The sequence below is a fragment of the Fukomys damarensis genome, unplaced genomic scaffold (assembly GCF_012274545.1).
Source record: "Fukomys damarensis isolate Sample0158 unplaced genomic scaffold, DMR_v1.0_HiC HiC_scaffold_34, whole genome shotgun sequence".
In the NCBI taxonomy this organism is placed as follows: Eukaryota; Metazoa; Chordata; class Mammalia; order Rodentia; family Bathyergidae; genus Fukomys; species Fukomys damarensis.
In genome coordinates, this window is record NW_022900946.1 from 19700771 (window position 1) to 19716952 (window position 16182).

The 16182-nt window shown below is 44.5% G+C and overlaps 3 protein-coding genes and 1 pseudogene across 4 annotated transcripts in view; 1 reads left to right on the forward strand and 3 right to left on the reverse strand.

Annotated features, from left to right (window-relative positions):
* Nucleotides 1-1339, reverse strand: part of Dnase1 (deoxyribonuclease 1) — an 8223-nt gene extending 6884 nt beyond the window's left edge. The window contains exon 1 of the mRNA XM_010644062.3: nt 1230-1339. The gene's annotated coding sequence lies outside the window, so the exon portion shown is untranslated. The remainder of the gene's footprint in view (nt 1-1229) is intronic.
* Nucleotides 17-7434, reverse strand: LOC104876165 (heat shock protein 75 kDa, mitochondrial-like). Its single transcript, XM_010644063.2, has 4 exons — nt 6947-7434; nt 5857-6017; nt 2043-2177; nt 17-1281 (listed from the first exon to the last, which is right to left on the reverse strand). Exons 1-4 carry the CDS (start codon nt 7001-7003, stop codon nt 1269-1271), a joined length of 366 nt encoding a protein of 121 aa, XP_010642365.1. The 5' UTR covers nt 7004-7434; the 3' UTR covers nt 17-1268.
* On the forward strand, nt 3827-4339 carry LOC117284130 (annotated as a pseudogene).
* Nucleotides 7435-13605: 6171 nt separating the features above from the next.
* On the reverse strand, nt 13606-16182 carry CUNH12orf45 (chromosome unknown C12orf45 homolog). Of its 2 annotated transcripts, XM_019210637.2 has the most exons (3): nt 16167-16182; nt 15093-15263; nt 13606-14846 (listed from the first exon to the last, which is right to left on the reverse strand). In XM_019210637.2, the coding sequence occupies exons 2-3, from the start codon at nt 15120-15122 to the stop codon at nt 14286-14288; spliced, it is 591 nt and encodes a 196-aa protein (XP_019066182.1). In that variant the 5' UTR covers nt 15123-15263; nt 16167-16182; the 3' UTR covers nt 13606-14285. The 2 variants fall into 2 exon arrangements, with proteins under 2 accessions (XP_019066182.1, XP_010642363.1); XM_010644061.2 differs by lacking the exon at nt 15093-15263 and having other exon boundaries at nt 16167-16176.

Below are 16182 nucleotides of genomic sequence, written 5' to 3' on the forward strand. Positions count from 1 at the left end.
CTTTTTTTTTTTTTTTTTTTTTTTTTGGTACCAGGGATCGAACTCTGATCCTTGCACTTGTGAAGCAGGCAGTGGACCCACAGTTGATTTTTAACACAGCCTTGTCACTTTGTTTTAATGTACTTGTTCATGTCCATGTCACTCTTATTTATGGCCAGTATCTCAACCAGAATCCCAGCTCCCTGGAGAAGTCATGTTTGTCACGCTGGAACAAGTGTGCTCTATGGAAACGGGTATGCTGAGCTACACTTTCACCTGCCCTGTCCTCCCTGGGATACCCTCCTGTCTGGGTGAGGATATCCCTTCCTCCATAAACACTGCAGGGAAAAGCCTCTCCTCAGAGGACACTGCAGGCATCCAGGTGACAACCTGGGCACTAGGCCCTCAGCTGGAACTGATGGGAAATGCTGAAGAGCCCATGGCTATTGTGGCCCACCAGGGAAAACTCTCCCCACAGGAGGGCACACCTTGGGAGGCCTCAAGGACAGAGCATCTTGGAGGACAAAAGAAAAGGGCCATGTCTTTGCTGTGACATTAATCCCTGAGCACGTCACAGGCCTCCCTCAGCTCAGCACGCTGCCCTTGGCCTATGACTCTGCCTGGGCTCACCAGCCTGTGTGACTTTATTCCTCATTAAAAAGGAGGTGGAAAATTCCACAGGACAACATACATCTAGACTGCTGAGACTCATGACAGCTGCACGGTCACACTTGGCCAGCCATGCTGAGCCCAGCACACTGGTGAAATAATTGGCATTTGCTTGGTGGCACGTGAGACCAGAAGAACAGCATCCCCAATGGCTCTGCCTGGCTGCCTGTTACTCCCACACACGTCTATTTTGCACAGTGCTCTTGCGAGATACACAAATGGCAAGACGTTTATCTAAAAACATTTTCCAAAATGCATGTTAGAAGTCAGTACCCCTGTAGCCCAAGCCCACAGGTTCAGATGTGAGCTTGTTCCCAGTGGGGCACCCATCTACAAAGCTCTTCTTCCTGGCCAGACAGCGAGGGCCCAACAACGTTTCTGGCAAGGGCTATAATGAAAATTTTCCCCAGTTCTGGAGGGACCTAAGTGTCTCCCAAATACAAACAGCCTTCTGAGCAGGGTCCCCTCCATGTGTGAGGCTGGGGTCCTCAGAGCGGGTGTCAGGGTCCTGAGAGCCAGGAGGACACGCCCAGGCATAGCCCCAGCCCGTTACAGTGGGTTTGTCGAACATTTCCACTGACCTTGTAGCTCACTTGTCCTCTTTAGCTGACTCCGCTCTGCTAGGAAATCCACCTGTTGAATTTCACACATCTCTGCTTTAGAGCCGTCATCATTTTTTTCTGGTACCGGGGACCAAACTTGGGACTTTGTGCTTGTGAGGAAGGTGCAGTGAATCCCCAGCCCTAGAACTGTCATTTTAAAAAGTGAATTCCAATTCCCTGTGAAACTCCATCTTTTCAGTTTTCTCTGTATGCTTAGCCACAACTATTCCAATGCCCACATCTGACAAGTCTCCATCTCCTGTGACTTGTCATCTTTCCTCTTCTGCTCCCATTTCTCAGTGTGCCTTGCTGCTTCTGATGGCATCAGGCACATGCATGATGGAATGCAGGAGCCTGGGCTCACCCTCTCTGTGGTGGGCAGCAGGACAGGCTGCTACAGACCTGTCAGGGACTGGCTGACACTGTGCCCTCTGCAGGCGTTGTAAAGACCAGTCTGCCTAGGGCCTCCTGCCTCCCAACCCCGAGCCTGGATTATTTCTTAGGGCCCTTCCTCCTGACTATCCAACTTCTTCCCTAGCTCCAAGACACTGACACTTCTGGCTTCTTTTCCTGGGACAGCTCCATGAGCAAATGCCCAGAGAGAAATTGGTGCTGGGTGTTGGTCTCTTCTCTGACCTCCTTCCTCTCAGATCCTGGCCCTGGGATCCCACTGCCTCAGCTTGGTCTCTCCATCATAAAATGTTACCTGTGGCCTCTGGCCTTGCTTCTGAGCATCCTGCCCAACCAGGGCTCAGGGGGCAAGAGCCTGCACAGGAGCAGGAAGGGGCTCACCTCTGCGAGCTTTGCCTCTGCCTCTGCAGGGCTGCCAGCCACTCCACAGGCCTCCAGTAGGTGCCCTCTACCTTAGAAACTTGAGCCCTGGTCAGTCGTGAACTGCTCCACAACAGAAGCAGTCTGCAAGTGACACTGCAAAGAGGAAATGGCATGGATGAGTCGATACTCGGCCAAATGGCATAGGCACGTGGCCATCTCCAGCGACAGATGTCCTGTCATGTGTGCCAGGTGATGGAGGGGGGTAGAAATCAACACAAGGATCTTCCCTCTGCCCAGCCAAGTATCCTCATCTGATGTCCTGGTCCACCTTGTCCTAACAATGAGGGTGGCACACGCCAGGATTTAGGACTGGCAGCTCCTCAGAGAACCAGGGGCCAGCCCTCGGCTCGTCCTAAGCCTGGCTTCTGGAGAAGGGTACCCTGGGGCCTACAGACTGCCAGCTCAGAGCAGCTTCCTTCCTGGGGATTCTGCCCTCTGGGCCAGAGAGCAGTGCTGATTCCTCACAAAAACCGCACATCACTGCAGAGCCTCCTGCCCAGGACTAGTGTGGGGCTCCTCTTCAGGCACTACTGTTGTTGCATCTTGACAATTTCAGTTGTGTTTCCCAAACAGGTTCCTACCTCAGGACCCTAGCAGTGTCGCCCTGCCAGAGTGTTCTCCTCCTCCACAGCTCGCGCCCCCAGCCTCTGGCCACAGTCACCCTATGTCCTCACCGACCTCTTTACCTCACCACTGATTTGCATCTGACATCCACTGCATGCTCAGGCTCACCCTATAAGGTGTAAATCCATGAGAGCTGGGGCGAGGCAGCAGCACACGGGGGAGGCACTTGCAGGTGCTCACTGAGAACCCAACGACTGGAGGGAAAGTCAGGAGCCTTCTCATACTGAACAGCAGGGCACCTGAGCTCTGCTCTCACAGCTGTCTAACTAGCCCTGCTTCAGCATAAGCATCTGGCATGAGAGGGCAGCTCAGCCCTGACAAACAAGAGGGGGCCAAAATGAACTCGGCATTCCTCAGTCCTGGCAGAGGGAGGCAAATCATCTTGGGGATAGAGGAACCTGCAGCATCGTTCTGTCGGGGAGACAGTCTAGGCTAAGGGGTCTGTCCCAGCAGTGCTCAGAAAACAGGCCTCGGCAGCACTTGCTGGTGTGGCAGTCTCAGCAAAAGGGGGAGCACTGCAGGACAGCCACCCTCATGGAGGAGCAAGTGCGGAAGTGAGCTACCATGCCAAATGAAGCCTCACACTGGTCGGCAGAACCAGGCCCAGAACCAGATGGACAGTATAGTCCCCAAGACATGGTGGCTGTTGTGGCTCTGAACCACAGAACCTTGGGCCTGAGGGACAAAGCAGACTGTTCACTCTTTCCTGGGTAGGTGGGAGGCTGGTCTCAGGCTTCACCACCTCCCCTAGCTCCCGGCTATTGATTCCGCCATCTGCTCACCTTTGGTCGCCTGGGCATCTCAGGGCCTCAGCATACGTAACACCGAGACACCATGGCCCTGCCAGTGACAGTCCTGTCCTGGGTGTGAGGAGACCATGATCCCCAAAGTCCCCTGAGTCTCCTGGGCCACTGCCCAGGGAAAGCCATGAGCTGTTATGTTTTCTCTACCTCAACTTCTTAAGAGTTGGGGGTGGGATTTAGCTCAGTGGTTCCGCCACCTACTTCACAAGTACACATGATATCTATAAAATACTGGGAAAAATCCTGTCAACTATAATTAATTTTATCCAACAAAAATATAATCCAAAAACGAGCTCTTTCATCTCGGCCACTGCTATGCCGTCCAGACTAAGGAACCCCTGGAAACTTGGGGGCCACATGAACACCGACACAGCTACATCTGCAAGTGCCAGAAGCATCCAAGCAGTGCAGGTAACGGGGCACACATCACCACAGGACAACTTCAACAAGTGTCATCCAGGTTACTCTGGAAAAGGTGGCATGAGGCATTACCACTTGAGGAGGAGCAAGAGCTTCTGCCCAACTGTCAACCTTGATAAATTGTGGATGCTGATCAGTGAGCAGGCACCAGTAAATACTGTGAAAAACAAGACTGGAACGTCTCTCATTATTGATGTCATGAGACTGGCCTACTACAAAGTTCTGGGGTTGGCAAAGTCCCCAAAGCAGCCTATCATCATGAAAGCCAAATTATTCAGCAGAACTGCTGAGGGTAAAACTAAAGGTGTTGGTGGGGGAGACTGTATCCTGGTGTCTTGAAGCCACACAAGAGAGATGTGTGCTAAATCTAACAAATGCTTTTCAGAACAAACAAAGTAACAATAACAAATAAAAATGAAAGCAGGTAAGGTACTTGAAAGTTGCTACTTGTATCCTTACACAAAATAATCTTAACTGAAAACCAATAATTTTTAGATCCATCAGAGAACTGAGGTACCCTAGAGACAGGTGGCAACACAGCCACAGGTTAGCAGCAGCTGCCTAGGAACAAATGCCACAGCAAGGCTCAAGTGTGACCGATGACTTGATAAAGTTTGATGTGGGCAAATCCAAGTATTACAAAGTATCAGGAAGGTCCTTTCTTAGGGGGATCCACACCCTTGTATGAGTTTCACCTCCAAGTTCTCATAGTGAAGACCAGAGAAAAGCACCCTCATATTTCCACCGTGTCGCAGTAGTCTGGATCATTTCACCGTTGACAAGGTCTATCCTCTCAAGGAAACTGTTTTGTTCAGTAGTGGGGATCAAATCAGGGCCTTGTACTTCAGAGGCAGGTGAGGCACCAATGAGATAAATCCTCAGTCCTCAAGAAACTATTTTACCAGTGTGGTTTACTAAGGTGTTACCAGAACCCAGTCTACCCAGGGAAAGGGAAACGTCCGACCCAAATTCCTTTTTCACAGGCCCATAAAAAGACTGACACCTGCTCACAGGACCACAGAACCCTCCTCTTACTATCCCATCAGTAAGGCTTCTTTATAATAGCTGGAACAAAACTGAAGAAAACCATACATCTCAGACCTGATTAAAAGAGTCTCTTAAGAAAGCCCAAAGCAGAGGAAGAAATAAGGACACAGAAAATTTTAGCTCTGACACCTATAGCTACAGCAAACAGTAAATACAGCTCAAACTCCTAGCCAGATAGACATTAAAAATTCACACCACAGGACTATCCACAATTCCTTTTAACCAGTAGTCCAGGTCTGGTTTCAAAAAACTACAAGACAGTTAAAAAAAAAAAAATCAGGTTCTGAAGATAAATAGCAAATATCAGAAACAAACTGAGATATGGCAAAGAGGACTAACAACTCTGATTTAAAACAACTACATCATCACTAGTTCCAGGCTTGCCTGGGCTACACAGTGAGACCGTCTTTAAAAAACCAAAAAAATAAATAAAAATAAAATAAAATCCACCTAATCACCCTGTCAGACCAACATCGTCTCCAAGTATCTGGGAGAGGGTGCTGGCCTGCCCAGACAGAATCAGGTGACAAGGCTACTCCATCCACAGAGAAGCCCCAGGCAGATGTGCCCCTCTGGGCAAGAGGCTGGAGAAGGATGCTCAGTGGGGGACTGGGAGAAAGGGCGTCCCATTGTGTGGAGGAGCTGAGCCTGGACAGGCCAGGACTGCAGAGCAGAGACTGGTTACTAACCACAGGCCTTTTAGGGTCCCAAAGGAAATGTCTGCCCAAAGTAAGAATCAGATTTCATTTGAACAGCGCAGAACATGCCTGTTTGCATTTCCTCGGTTTCCAAATTTCGTGGTAATTTCCAACATGCATATCAGGTAATACCTGACTCCAAGTCCCTGTGTGAGGTGGGCTTGCTCTTCACTTACTTACCCATCTGAAAGCCAATGGTAGCCTGGACTTCCTGGAGCCGCAGAGCGGGAATAGACCTCCTCTCTATCAGCCACCATGAAGGCTGAGTAGAAACCCACTCCAAACTGGCCAATGATCTTGCTGCTGGCCTCCGCCTGGTCCTGTAGTGCTTCCAGGAAGGCCTGTAGTGGCAAAGGCTCGTCAGGAGGAGGCTGCTCCCTTCTGCACTGGAGCTGGCATACGTGACTTCTATACATGTAGTTCCTCCAGCACAGGAAATTCTGAACAACCACAATGACAACTCCCCACACCACCACCATTTTATGCATAAAAACTAAGCAATGCTGGGAGTAGTGGCACATGCCTGTAATCCCAGCTCAGAAATGAAAAAATAGGAATAAAGTGTTTGTAAATGGGAGGGGAGGAGGGGGTGAAGGGAGGGCAGGGACAAGGGGAAAAAATGAGAACCTAGACCTGTCATGTAAAGTTACAAGATCCCAATGATGAATGTAACTGTACTGTATACCTAAAATGTACCAATAAACTCAATTAAAAAAAAAATCCCAGCATTCAGGAGGCTGAGGCAGGAGGATCACTGCAATTTCAAGGCCAGCCTGTACTACAAAGAGAGACCCTGTCTCAAAACTCCACCCCTCAAAAAATTAAAAATTAATATAATAAAGAAGTAAGCTCCCTCTCTAGGCCATCTGTGTCAAGTACAACAAGCAGCATGAGAAAGTGCCAAATAATTTTTTTGTCTGGTACCCGAGATTGAACTCAGGACCTTACACTTGCCCGGCAGGCACAGCACCACTGACCTATATCCCAGGCCCCGAAAGTACCAAATAATTACTTTGCAGAAAAGCTTTAGCAGGTGGTACGGCAGGTTATAGACGCAGGCAGCCATGAACCTATGGACTACAGTTTAGAGCTCTGGAGAGAGTGCCTGCTTCAACTCTTTCATGTATAAAATGTACAATATACACACTACCAAAAACTACTAGAGGTTCCAGTGGCACTGAAATGAAACAAGGTCACTCACCTGGTCATGTCCTTACTCTACCTGGCTCCCAGGGTCACCCTACAGGACAGAGTCTGTGCCTGCGCTTACCTTTGAGCCTGACCTGGCAATCGTGCCTAGGTTGGATACCAGCTCGTCCTGTGTCATCCCGATGCCAGTGTCCTGAGGAAAGAGACACTAAATGCCAAACATAACTCTGAGAATTGGGGTAAGGGCTGCAGTCAGTGACTCTGCCACAGAGCTCCTCTAGTGCCACCTGCCTTGGCTCAGATGGGCACATATGCCTGGGGCTTTTCATAGATGGAGTGGTCTTGTCACCCGTTTCTGTTTGGGAAAGCCAGCATCCTTTCTGAAGTGTGTGGAGATGATGTCTGTGTGACAGAGTGATTAGGTGGATACAGATGGCTTCACTGACACCAGCCAGATGGGCCAGGGAGCACACCCCATGCTCATCACAAAAGCCCAAGTCCAGGCATGTAAGCCGCAACTCCTCAAGAGAAAACTGGAAGGGACAGAAGGAATCAACATTAAAACAACACACATGAGCCAGGTGTGGTGGGGCAGGCCTATAATCCCAGCCCTCGGGAGGCTGAGGCAGGACTGCTGTGAGTTTGAGACCAGCCTGGGCTAAATAGTACGGTCCAGGTCAGTCTCAACTACATAGTGAGACCCCGTCTCAAACCCCCCCGCAACACACACACACGAGCCGGGTGTGGAGGCGCACACCTGTAATCCCAGCACTCGGGAGGCTGAGGCAGGAGAATCACTGTGAGTTCGAGACCAGCCTGGGCTACATAGTGAGTTCCCGGTCAGTCTCAACTATACAGTGAGACCCTGTCTCAAAAAACTATGACTAATAGGTTAGAGGTTCTAATGGAAGAAATGGACAGCATGCAAGAGTACATGGACAATATAAGCAGGAGATGAAAACTCTAAGGAATAACAATGAGGAAATGCTAGGAACCAAAAGTTGTGACAGAAAAGAATGCCTTTGACGAACTCATCAACAGACAACACAACCAAAGAAAGAACCAATGTTCTTGATAATATATCAACAGCAACACGCAAATCTGAAGCACAAAGATGAATGAAGAAGATGGAACAGGCTAAGAACAGATTATGAAGACTAATCTGGGATTTGAATATCCAAGAGACAATCAGAAAGTCATAAATACGCATGGTGGAATACCAGAAGAAAAAGAAAAAGATAGTAGAAATATCTGGGATTTGAATATCCAAGAGACAATCAGAAAGTCATAAATACGCATGGGAGAATACCAGAAGAAAAAGAAAAAGGGATAGTAGAAATATTTGAATGAGAATTTCCCAAACTTAACAATAGACACCAACTACAGGTCTGAGGGACTTAAGAGTACCAAGCAGCACGCGCAGACACGCACGCACACACACACACACACACAAAATCTACATGTAGTTGCAGCACAAGAGGAAATCTTTCTCCACTCCAGAGTAAATCTTGAAAGAAGCTCCACTGAGGAGCAAAGAATTCTGAAAGGGAGGGATGGGGAAAGGGATTAAAAAAAGAAACAAGTTGTAGTGTGTACACTACTCACCCCTCAAGATGACTGTAAGCTGCATGTACTGTAAGCATGAACTAATGTAATTCTTTTAAATTAAAAAATAATTCTCGCCGGGCGTGGTGGCGCACGCCTGTAATCCCAGCGCTCGGGAGGCTCTGTGAGTTCGAGACCAGCCTGGGCTACATAGTGAGTTCCAGGTCAGTCTCAACTACATAGCGAGACCCTGTCTCAAAACAAACAAACAAACAAACAAAAAAAAATTCTTTCAGACTTTTTTAAAAAACTATTCAAGCCTAAGAAGAGTGGAATATTCAAAGTATTGAAAGAAAAAAAATCATTAATTTAAAAATCTTTAGCAAAACTAACCTTCACAAATGAGAAATATTTTCTCAGAAGTACAAAAATCAAGAGTCTTTGTCATGCAGAAAATGTTAAGTTTTTGAGAAAGAAAATGATATAGGTCTGAAGCACAAATTTACAAAAGGAAAGATCATTAGAAAAGCAGTAAGTTAAGGCAAAACATTTTATTTTACTTATTCTTGATTGCTCTAATACATACGATCTTGTTCAAAATAGTAACATCTATGACGTATTCAGTGATTATATCTTGTGGATAAATAGAATGACAGCAGTGTCATAAGGTATGGTAGGAAGAATTGAGACTACTTAAAAGGTACTGTCCTAACCATGAAATGGTACAGTGTTATATTTGATTTGTTTGTTTGGGTACCTGGGATCAAACGCAGGACCTTCCACTTGAGAGGCAGGCAGTGGCACCACTGAGCTGAATCCCCGGCATATATTTAAAAGCAGACTTGGAAAAGCTGAATAATAATGGACTTAAGGACAAAGACTTTAAAAATTAAAAAAGGGGTTCTGGGCATGGTGGTGCATGCCTGTAATCCCAGCACTCGGGGGCTGATGCAGTGATTCAGGAAGATCGCCTAAATTAAAGGCCAGTCTGGGCTACACAGTGAGTTTAAGGCCAGCCTGAACAACAAAGTGAAACCCTGTCTCAAAAAAAAGAAAAAAAGAAGAATGGAAGGAAGGAAAAGAGAGAAAGAGAGAGAAAAAAAACTAACTCACTTTACCACTGCCTGCCTTGCAAATACAAGGTCTCAAGTTTGATCCCCAGAAGGAAGCTCATTTTAAATATAAAGACAAAAGCAAATTAAAATTACAGAGGTGGATGAAGATATACCAGGCTAACACTAACCAAAAGAAAGTTAGAATAGATTCATTAATTTCAGGCAGAGTAGACTTCAGAGCAAGGAAGTGTCTCAGAGTTAGAGAAAGGCATTATAAAAGAGTTACTTCTCCAAGAAGATCTAATAGTGTATGTGCCTAACAAAAGAATATAAAAATATGAGGTAAAAACTGATAAAACTGCAAGAAGAACTGCAATACAGATAAATTCACTATTATGGTTGGAAATTTTCACAACCTTCCTTCAAAACTTAACAGGCAAAAAATCAGTAAGGAGGGCTGGGGATTTAGCTCAGTGGTTCTGCCGCCTGCCTCGCAAGCAGAAAGACTTTGAGTTCCATCCCTGTTACCAAAAAATAAATAAACAAGTATTTCCCTCCATTTTATGGGTATTTTCATGCTTTTGTGTACTAACTTTTTCTTTCATTGCTTCTACTTTTCTTTTGCTATCTAGAATTTATGGCCAAATCCAAGGTCATAAAGATTTACTCCTATTTCCTTCTAAGATTGTGCTACACTGGACCTTTGACTTACGAACACAATTCATTTGCAAGGGCTGGTTGTAACTCAAGTTGGTTGTAAGTCAAGGCTATTTTTCCCATAATGCATTCCAAACCTCCCAAAGCACCACTTAACTAACCTTCTCATAATAAAGGGTTGTATAATGTTCATAATTTACCAGAAACTCCAATAATTTTCCTAGCATAATCACCAAAAAGTTATAAAATGTGCCTCGTTTACAATTTCATACTGTACTCACCATGCAAGTTGACATCTTTGGGTTGCAAGAGGGAGGATAAAATGGAAGGCGGTTTTTGTCTGGAAGGAGTCCCCTTCCAAAAGAACATCAGAAGTCCAGCTCTCTGGTGTCCTTTCTCCTTGGGACAGTCTATAGCCCCCTAGGACCTGCTTCTGGCTGATTAGGTCTCAACCTTTTCAGCACTAAAAACTGGTCTAAGATTGTCTATTTAACAGTCTTGTAGTATGACATGACATTGTCATTAAGCAAGTGAATGCAATGATTAGCTTTTTCTGTGGGTGGGTCTTCTCTGTAAATGTTTGTAGATTTGTCCATTTTTTCAGGATTTCCTTTATTTTAGAACTTTACTGCAGATTGGTATTTCCCCTCTTCAGAAAGCTCCTCAGCTGCCATTCTGTTGCTCAGCCAGAAGTTGCTGAAATTCACCTGTAGACAATTCCTCTAAGTGTTCCTCCACCAGTGTCTACCTGCAAGCCTGTGGACTCTACAATAGTGACAATGTCATCAACCACAGGGTCAACTGAAGGCTCAGGCTCCTCCACATAGATTTTAAAGTCTCTCTCCTGTATAATTTTAGGCCACACTTTCTTCTAGGCAGATCTCAATGTCCTTGGAGAGACACTGGCTCAGGATTTCTCAACCCCACACAGAAAAGACCAGCATTCAGGTCATAACTCAAGACTTTGGTCACAAGCTAAAATTAAAATTCTGGTTGTAACCCAAGTTGTTCACATGTAAGGTTAACTAGAAGGTCCACTCTAGAATCTATTGCCAAATCCAAGATCATGAAGATTTACTATTATTTTTTTTTTTTTTTTTTTTTTTTTTTTTTTTTTTCCCTGAGACAGGGTCTCACTACGTAGATCAGGTTGGTCTTCAACTCACTACGAAGCCCAGGGATGTCCTGGAACTCAGAGTAATCCTCTTACCTCAGCCTCCTGAGTGCTGGGATTGCAGTGCACCACTAAGATTTGCACCACTATATTTGTCTTTGATCCATTCGAGTTTTTACATTTAAGGCTACTACACTCTTTTGCATGTGAACATCCTGTCATAACAGCATCATTTCTTAAAGATACTATTTGTTCCTTGTTATCTTGGCTTGTCAAAAATCAATTACCCTTAAATATATGGGTTTATTTTTGGAGTCTCAACTCTAGTCTACACATTTATGTTTATCCTTATGCTAGAACCAGTCTTGATTACTGTAAATCTGTATTGTTTAAAATAGGGAATTGTGTGTTCATATTTGGGTTCATGAGTATTTAGGATCCCTTGCAATTCCACAGGAATTTTAAGATGTTTTTCCATTTTTACAAAAAATTTTTTTTGGATAGGGATTATGCTGAATCTGTACATGGATAGGGGCAGTATTGCCATCTTAAAAATATTAAATGAAGATGACTTAATTTCAACATCAAAATTATGACCACTGTTACAAATCTTTAATAAAGATGAAAAACTTTTGCAGTTGAGGCCAGTATATCTATATGGAATCTTTCCTAATATTAAATAGCAAAACAGGTAGAGCTACATCACGCAAAAGGCAACAGTGACAGAATAAACACAGGGTAACCTTTCTAGATATTTCATCAGTTATTTCCCCTCCTGATCGCAATTTTAGCCATGTAGAAAATAGGATTATATGAGTCAGTATAAACAAAAATCTGAGAACACAATTATTTTCTTGTTCAATTTGTAAATTTCCCTAACCCCTGCCAAGACAAATGAAGAGGAGCTAGACAGATTTTTGGCTTTGTAATTTATGACCAAATCACAGACTTGGGGGAAAGGCCTTTCACTTCTTCCTGTTTAAAACATTAAGTGGGAAAATGTCAGAAGTTTTCAAAAATGAATTTCCAGGTGGGTGAGACTATGACAATAATAGTATATCCAACCTTTCCCTTTCCCTAAAAGTATCCAGGGGACTAGGGCAAAAAACAGTCTCTACTTGGAACAACATCACTTTTTCCATATACTTCTGTTCCACTTTGATTAATTTAAGGTTAACCAAACACAGGACAACCCTCACCTTTTAATATCTGAAACATTGCTTCATCTCCTTGGTTTGAGTATTTTGGCAAAGCAAGAAACATACAGTAATATTCCCACGGACGTAACATGGATCTAGTAAGTTTCTAGAGAAGTCACAACAGGGTCCAGGACACAGGGGTTCCATTATTTACCATGGGCCAAGGAGACACCTACCATTGCTGTGGATAACTTTGTTTCTCAAATGAAGGAATTAGGTTTAGCATTAAATCTCAATCATTTTTTACTTAGCTCTTGGCAGCTCTTAGAGTTCACTTACAGGATTTACTCAATAGGTGTTAATTAAATGCAGTGATTCCTAATCTAGAGGTAATCAGAATCATATGCGGAACTTTTCAAAGCTAGGTTGGAAGCTCTCCCTTAGGGTTTTAGTAGGCCGAAGGACAGAGTCCAGGCATTTCCTGTTTGAAAAGTTACACGAGTCAATTGAGCTCAGGTTTAAGGAAACTTAAGCCATACTGTAACCCATTTTACATAAATAACAATTGAATTAACTCAATCTGATGGGAGAAAAAATAAGTTCTATCTTTACAACTGTCCATCATCTATATTTTGATATTGTGAAAGTCTTGCTGATAGAGAACCATTGCCTCCTCCAGGGGTAGCTAATTCCTAGTTATAAAACTTGACAGCATGGGGCCGGGGATTTAGCTCAGTGGTGCTGCACCTAGCTCACAAGTGCAAGGTCCTACTTGATCCCAGGTACCAGGAAAAAAAAGAAATTGATAGCATGCCACTCATAAGCAAGGCAACTACCCCATTAATTTATATACCAAGCCATTATTTCCTTTTCCCTTCACCATCCCACAGACAGATGCCAAGCAATTAGCAACCACCCCTTCAGTCCAAAGCCTATTGCAATTAAACTAGCCAATCCTAAAAATTTTACTCTACCCTGATTTGCCTTTCTGCAGAAAGCCTAGGTGAAGTGGCAGTGAACCTATGGTATGTATGCTGCAGAAGAATGTATCATTGAAAGCTCTAAGGTCCACCAACACTGGCCTAGGCTTTCCCCTTGTTCCTACTTCCTCATATTCCTCAAGACCAAACACTGATGCTTCCCCCCTGTGGCCTTGCATAGTGTGGCACATGCAAACTCGTGAATAAACTAAAACCCATCCAATTACACACTTCCATTTTTTTCTTACATTTATTTACATTGACACATAATTGTACACATTTATGGGGTACAATGTATTGCTGTTTTTGTTTTTGGATACTGGGGATTAAACTGGAGACCTTGTGCTTGCAAGGCAGGCAGCTGCATCACTGATCTAAACCCCCCACAATGTATTGTTTTGCTACCTGTAAACATTGTATAATGATCAAATCTGGGTAATTAACATATCACTTCAAACATCTGTCATTTCTTTGTAGCAAAACGTTCAAAATCTTCATTATCTTGAAATAACTGTATGTTAACTTAGAAAAGGAAGTATAATCACAGTGCATAACTTGACAAAAAAATCACAAAAAAATCTTTTAACAGCTGAAATAGGAGTCTTTTTTGTAATAACTGGGTTCAGCCAAATACAAACAGCTGAACTTCAGCCAATCCAAGGCTCCTAAAGGATGAGACCATGACCAAACAAGGCAAAGGCTCTCCGTAACTAATCGTTATCTCTATACTTTATGTCTGTAGTCAGCTATATAAGCACGATGCCCTCGCTACAGAGCTCTCTGAACCCCTTTCCAGTTTGAGTGCTGCCTGATTCATGAATTTCTCTTTGCTTAAATTGTTAGATTTTGATGTTTTTCTTTTAATACATAAGAGTACCACAGGAACCAGAAATTAAAAACACCCAGAACCACATTCTTTTACACAGAATTAGCAGGTATGTATCACCTGTTTCTTTTTAAATCATTTACTTTACTGTTCCTTGTTTTTAGGTGAAGGAATGTCCAAAACTTCAATCTTGCCTTTTCCACCTTCTGAATTAGGAAGTTTAATATTATGCACGGTGACGCTGTCATCCCCATCCTCAGACTCTGAGCTGTCCTCTGAACTGTCTTGGGAACTCTCTTCTGAACTATGCTCTTCTTTTGAATCTGCCTGATTCATCTCAAATAAGACCACATCCATTTGTATAACTTTGCCAAGGGTCCTGTCAATATTTTCAATATTGAAATGATTAGGGGGAGTGGCTTCCATTTCTTTTCTGAGCTTTTCATTTGCCCGGGCCATCTGTGGGAGAAAGTTCTGAACTTGGTCTAGTAATGGACTCCTCTCTATCCGAACTGTTTGAAGAGTAGAGGGTGTTCTGGAATTAGGCTTAGAGTCGATGAGTAACTTGTCCCATATACCTCCTTGGCCATTACCCACAGTCAGCAGCTCTTTGGACACAGAGACCCCTGAGCACTCCTGGGTGGGAGACGAAGAACTTGAGCTGGCACAAGACTTGCTGTGGACCTCCATACCTCTGCAGTCAGCCTGAATTACACATTTAAATAAGTGAATTTTACAATATGTGAATCATATCTTAAAAAAAAAAAATCAGTGAAACATACTATCTTTTCTCCAAACCCAATCTTTCACACTTTTCCAGTGTTCATTATTTTAGTCATGAAAACACAGTCCACTCAGTTGCTAAAGCCAAAAACCCACTAATTAGATATTGGCATTTCTAACACTTTAATGCTTCTCCATCCCATAATTTGGGCCACCCAAATTTCTCACCTGGACTATAGTAATGTAGCAGTATCCCATGGGCTTCTTAGCCTCTAGTCTTGCCTCTCCCTTCTCATATTTTTTTTAAAGTCAGGGTCTCTGCACGTAGTTCAGGCTGGTGATCCTTTAGCCTCAGTCTCCAGGATGTTGGGATTACAGGCGTGTGGCACCAAAGCCCGACTTCAAAAAAATGAAAAGAAAAAAAAAAATTCTGGCCTCAAATTCGCGAAAATCCTCCTATCTTTGCCTCCAGTGCTGGGATTACAGGCGTGTGCCACCTCGCCCAGCAAATTTTAAAAAGGTCTGGAGATGTAACTCAGGTACTTGGTTCAATCCCCAGTATCACTACCACCAACAAAGAAAAAAAGTTGAAAATAAATCAAAAATACACTGACGAGGGCTGGGGATTTAGCTCAGCGGTTCTGCCGCCTGCCTTGCAAGCACAAAGACCGAGGTTTGATCCCTACCAAAACAAAAAACAAAACAAAACAAAAAACAAAACACTGACGGGCTGGAGTGTAGACTTTTTTACACTGCAATTAGAAGCAACTTTTAAAAACAAATCTTCGGCGGCTACCAATGGCTTTAACACGATGTATAAAGTCCCTCTTAGCCAAGCGTGCACGCCATAGTCCCAGCACTGAGAGGCTGAGAGAGAAGGATCACAAGTTTGAGTCTAGTTTGAGCCATTTAGCGAGACCCTGTCTCAAACTAAATCATTAAAAAGGCGAGGGATGTGGCTCAATGCAAAGGCCCTGGGTTCCAACCCAGTACTAAAAAACGAACGAAAAACCTCCCTCAAATGTCAGCCATGGCGGACCTCTTCATCCACGCTTGGCCCTCAGTGAGGCTGAGCTCGGGCGTCCGCTCCCGCCTCGGCGGACGCGGTCTAATGCCTCACCCGGCTAGCAGACCCCGGACCTCGCTTCCCGGCCCGCTCCAAGAAGGGACCTCGGTGGACCTGGATCTGCTGACTCTTCCAGCTCAGGTGTGCTTCGGCGCGTCCGCCAGCATACTTCAAAAACATTCCCGTAAAGCTCACCACAGTGCCCAAACCCACCCTGACTCTTCCTCAGCACTTACGACACCTCTTCCCGCG

Bases quoted from the DNA above. Each gene is read 5' to 3' on its own strand.
- CUNH12orf45 (XM_019210637.2), bottom strand. From the start codon at position 15,122: ATGGGATACTGCTACATTACTATAGTCCAG. The intron at 14,847-15,092 runs GTGAGAAATTTG...TGTGTAATTCAG, and splicing joins GCTACATTACTATAGTCCAG to GCTGACTGCAGAGGTATGGA.
- LOC104876165 (XM_010644063.2), bottom strand. From the start codon at position 7,003: ATGACACAGGACGAGCTGGTATCCAACCTAGGCACGATTGCCAGGTCA. The intron at 6,018-6,946 runs GTAAGCGCAGGC...TTGCCACTACAG, and splicing joins TTGCCAGGTCAGGCTCAAAG to GCCTTCCTGGAAGCACTACA. The intron at 2,178-5,856 runs GTAAGTAAGTGA...TCCTCTTTGCAG, and splicing joins TACCATTGGCTTTCAGATGG to TGTCACTTGCAGACTGCTTC.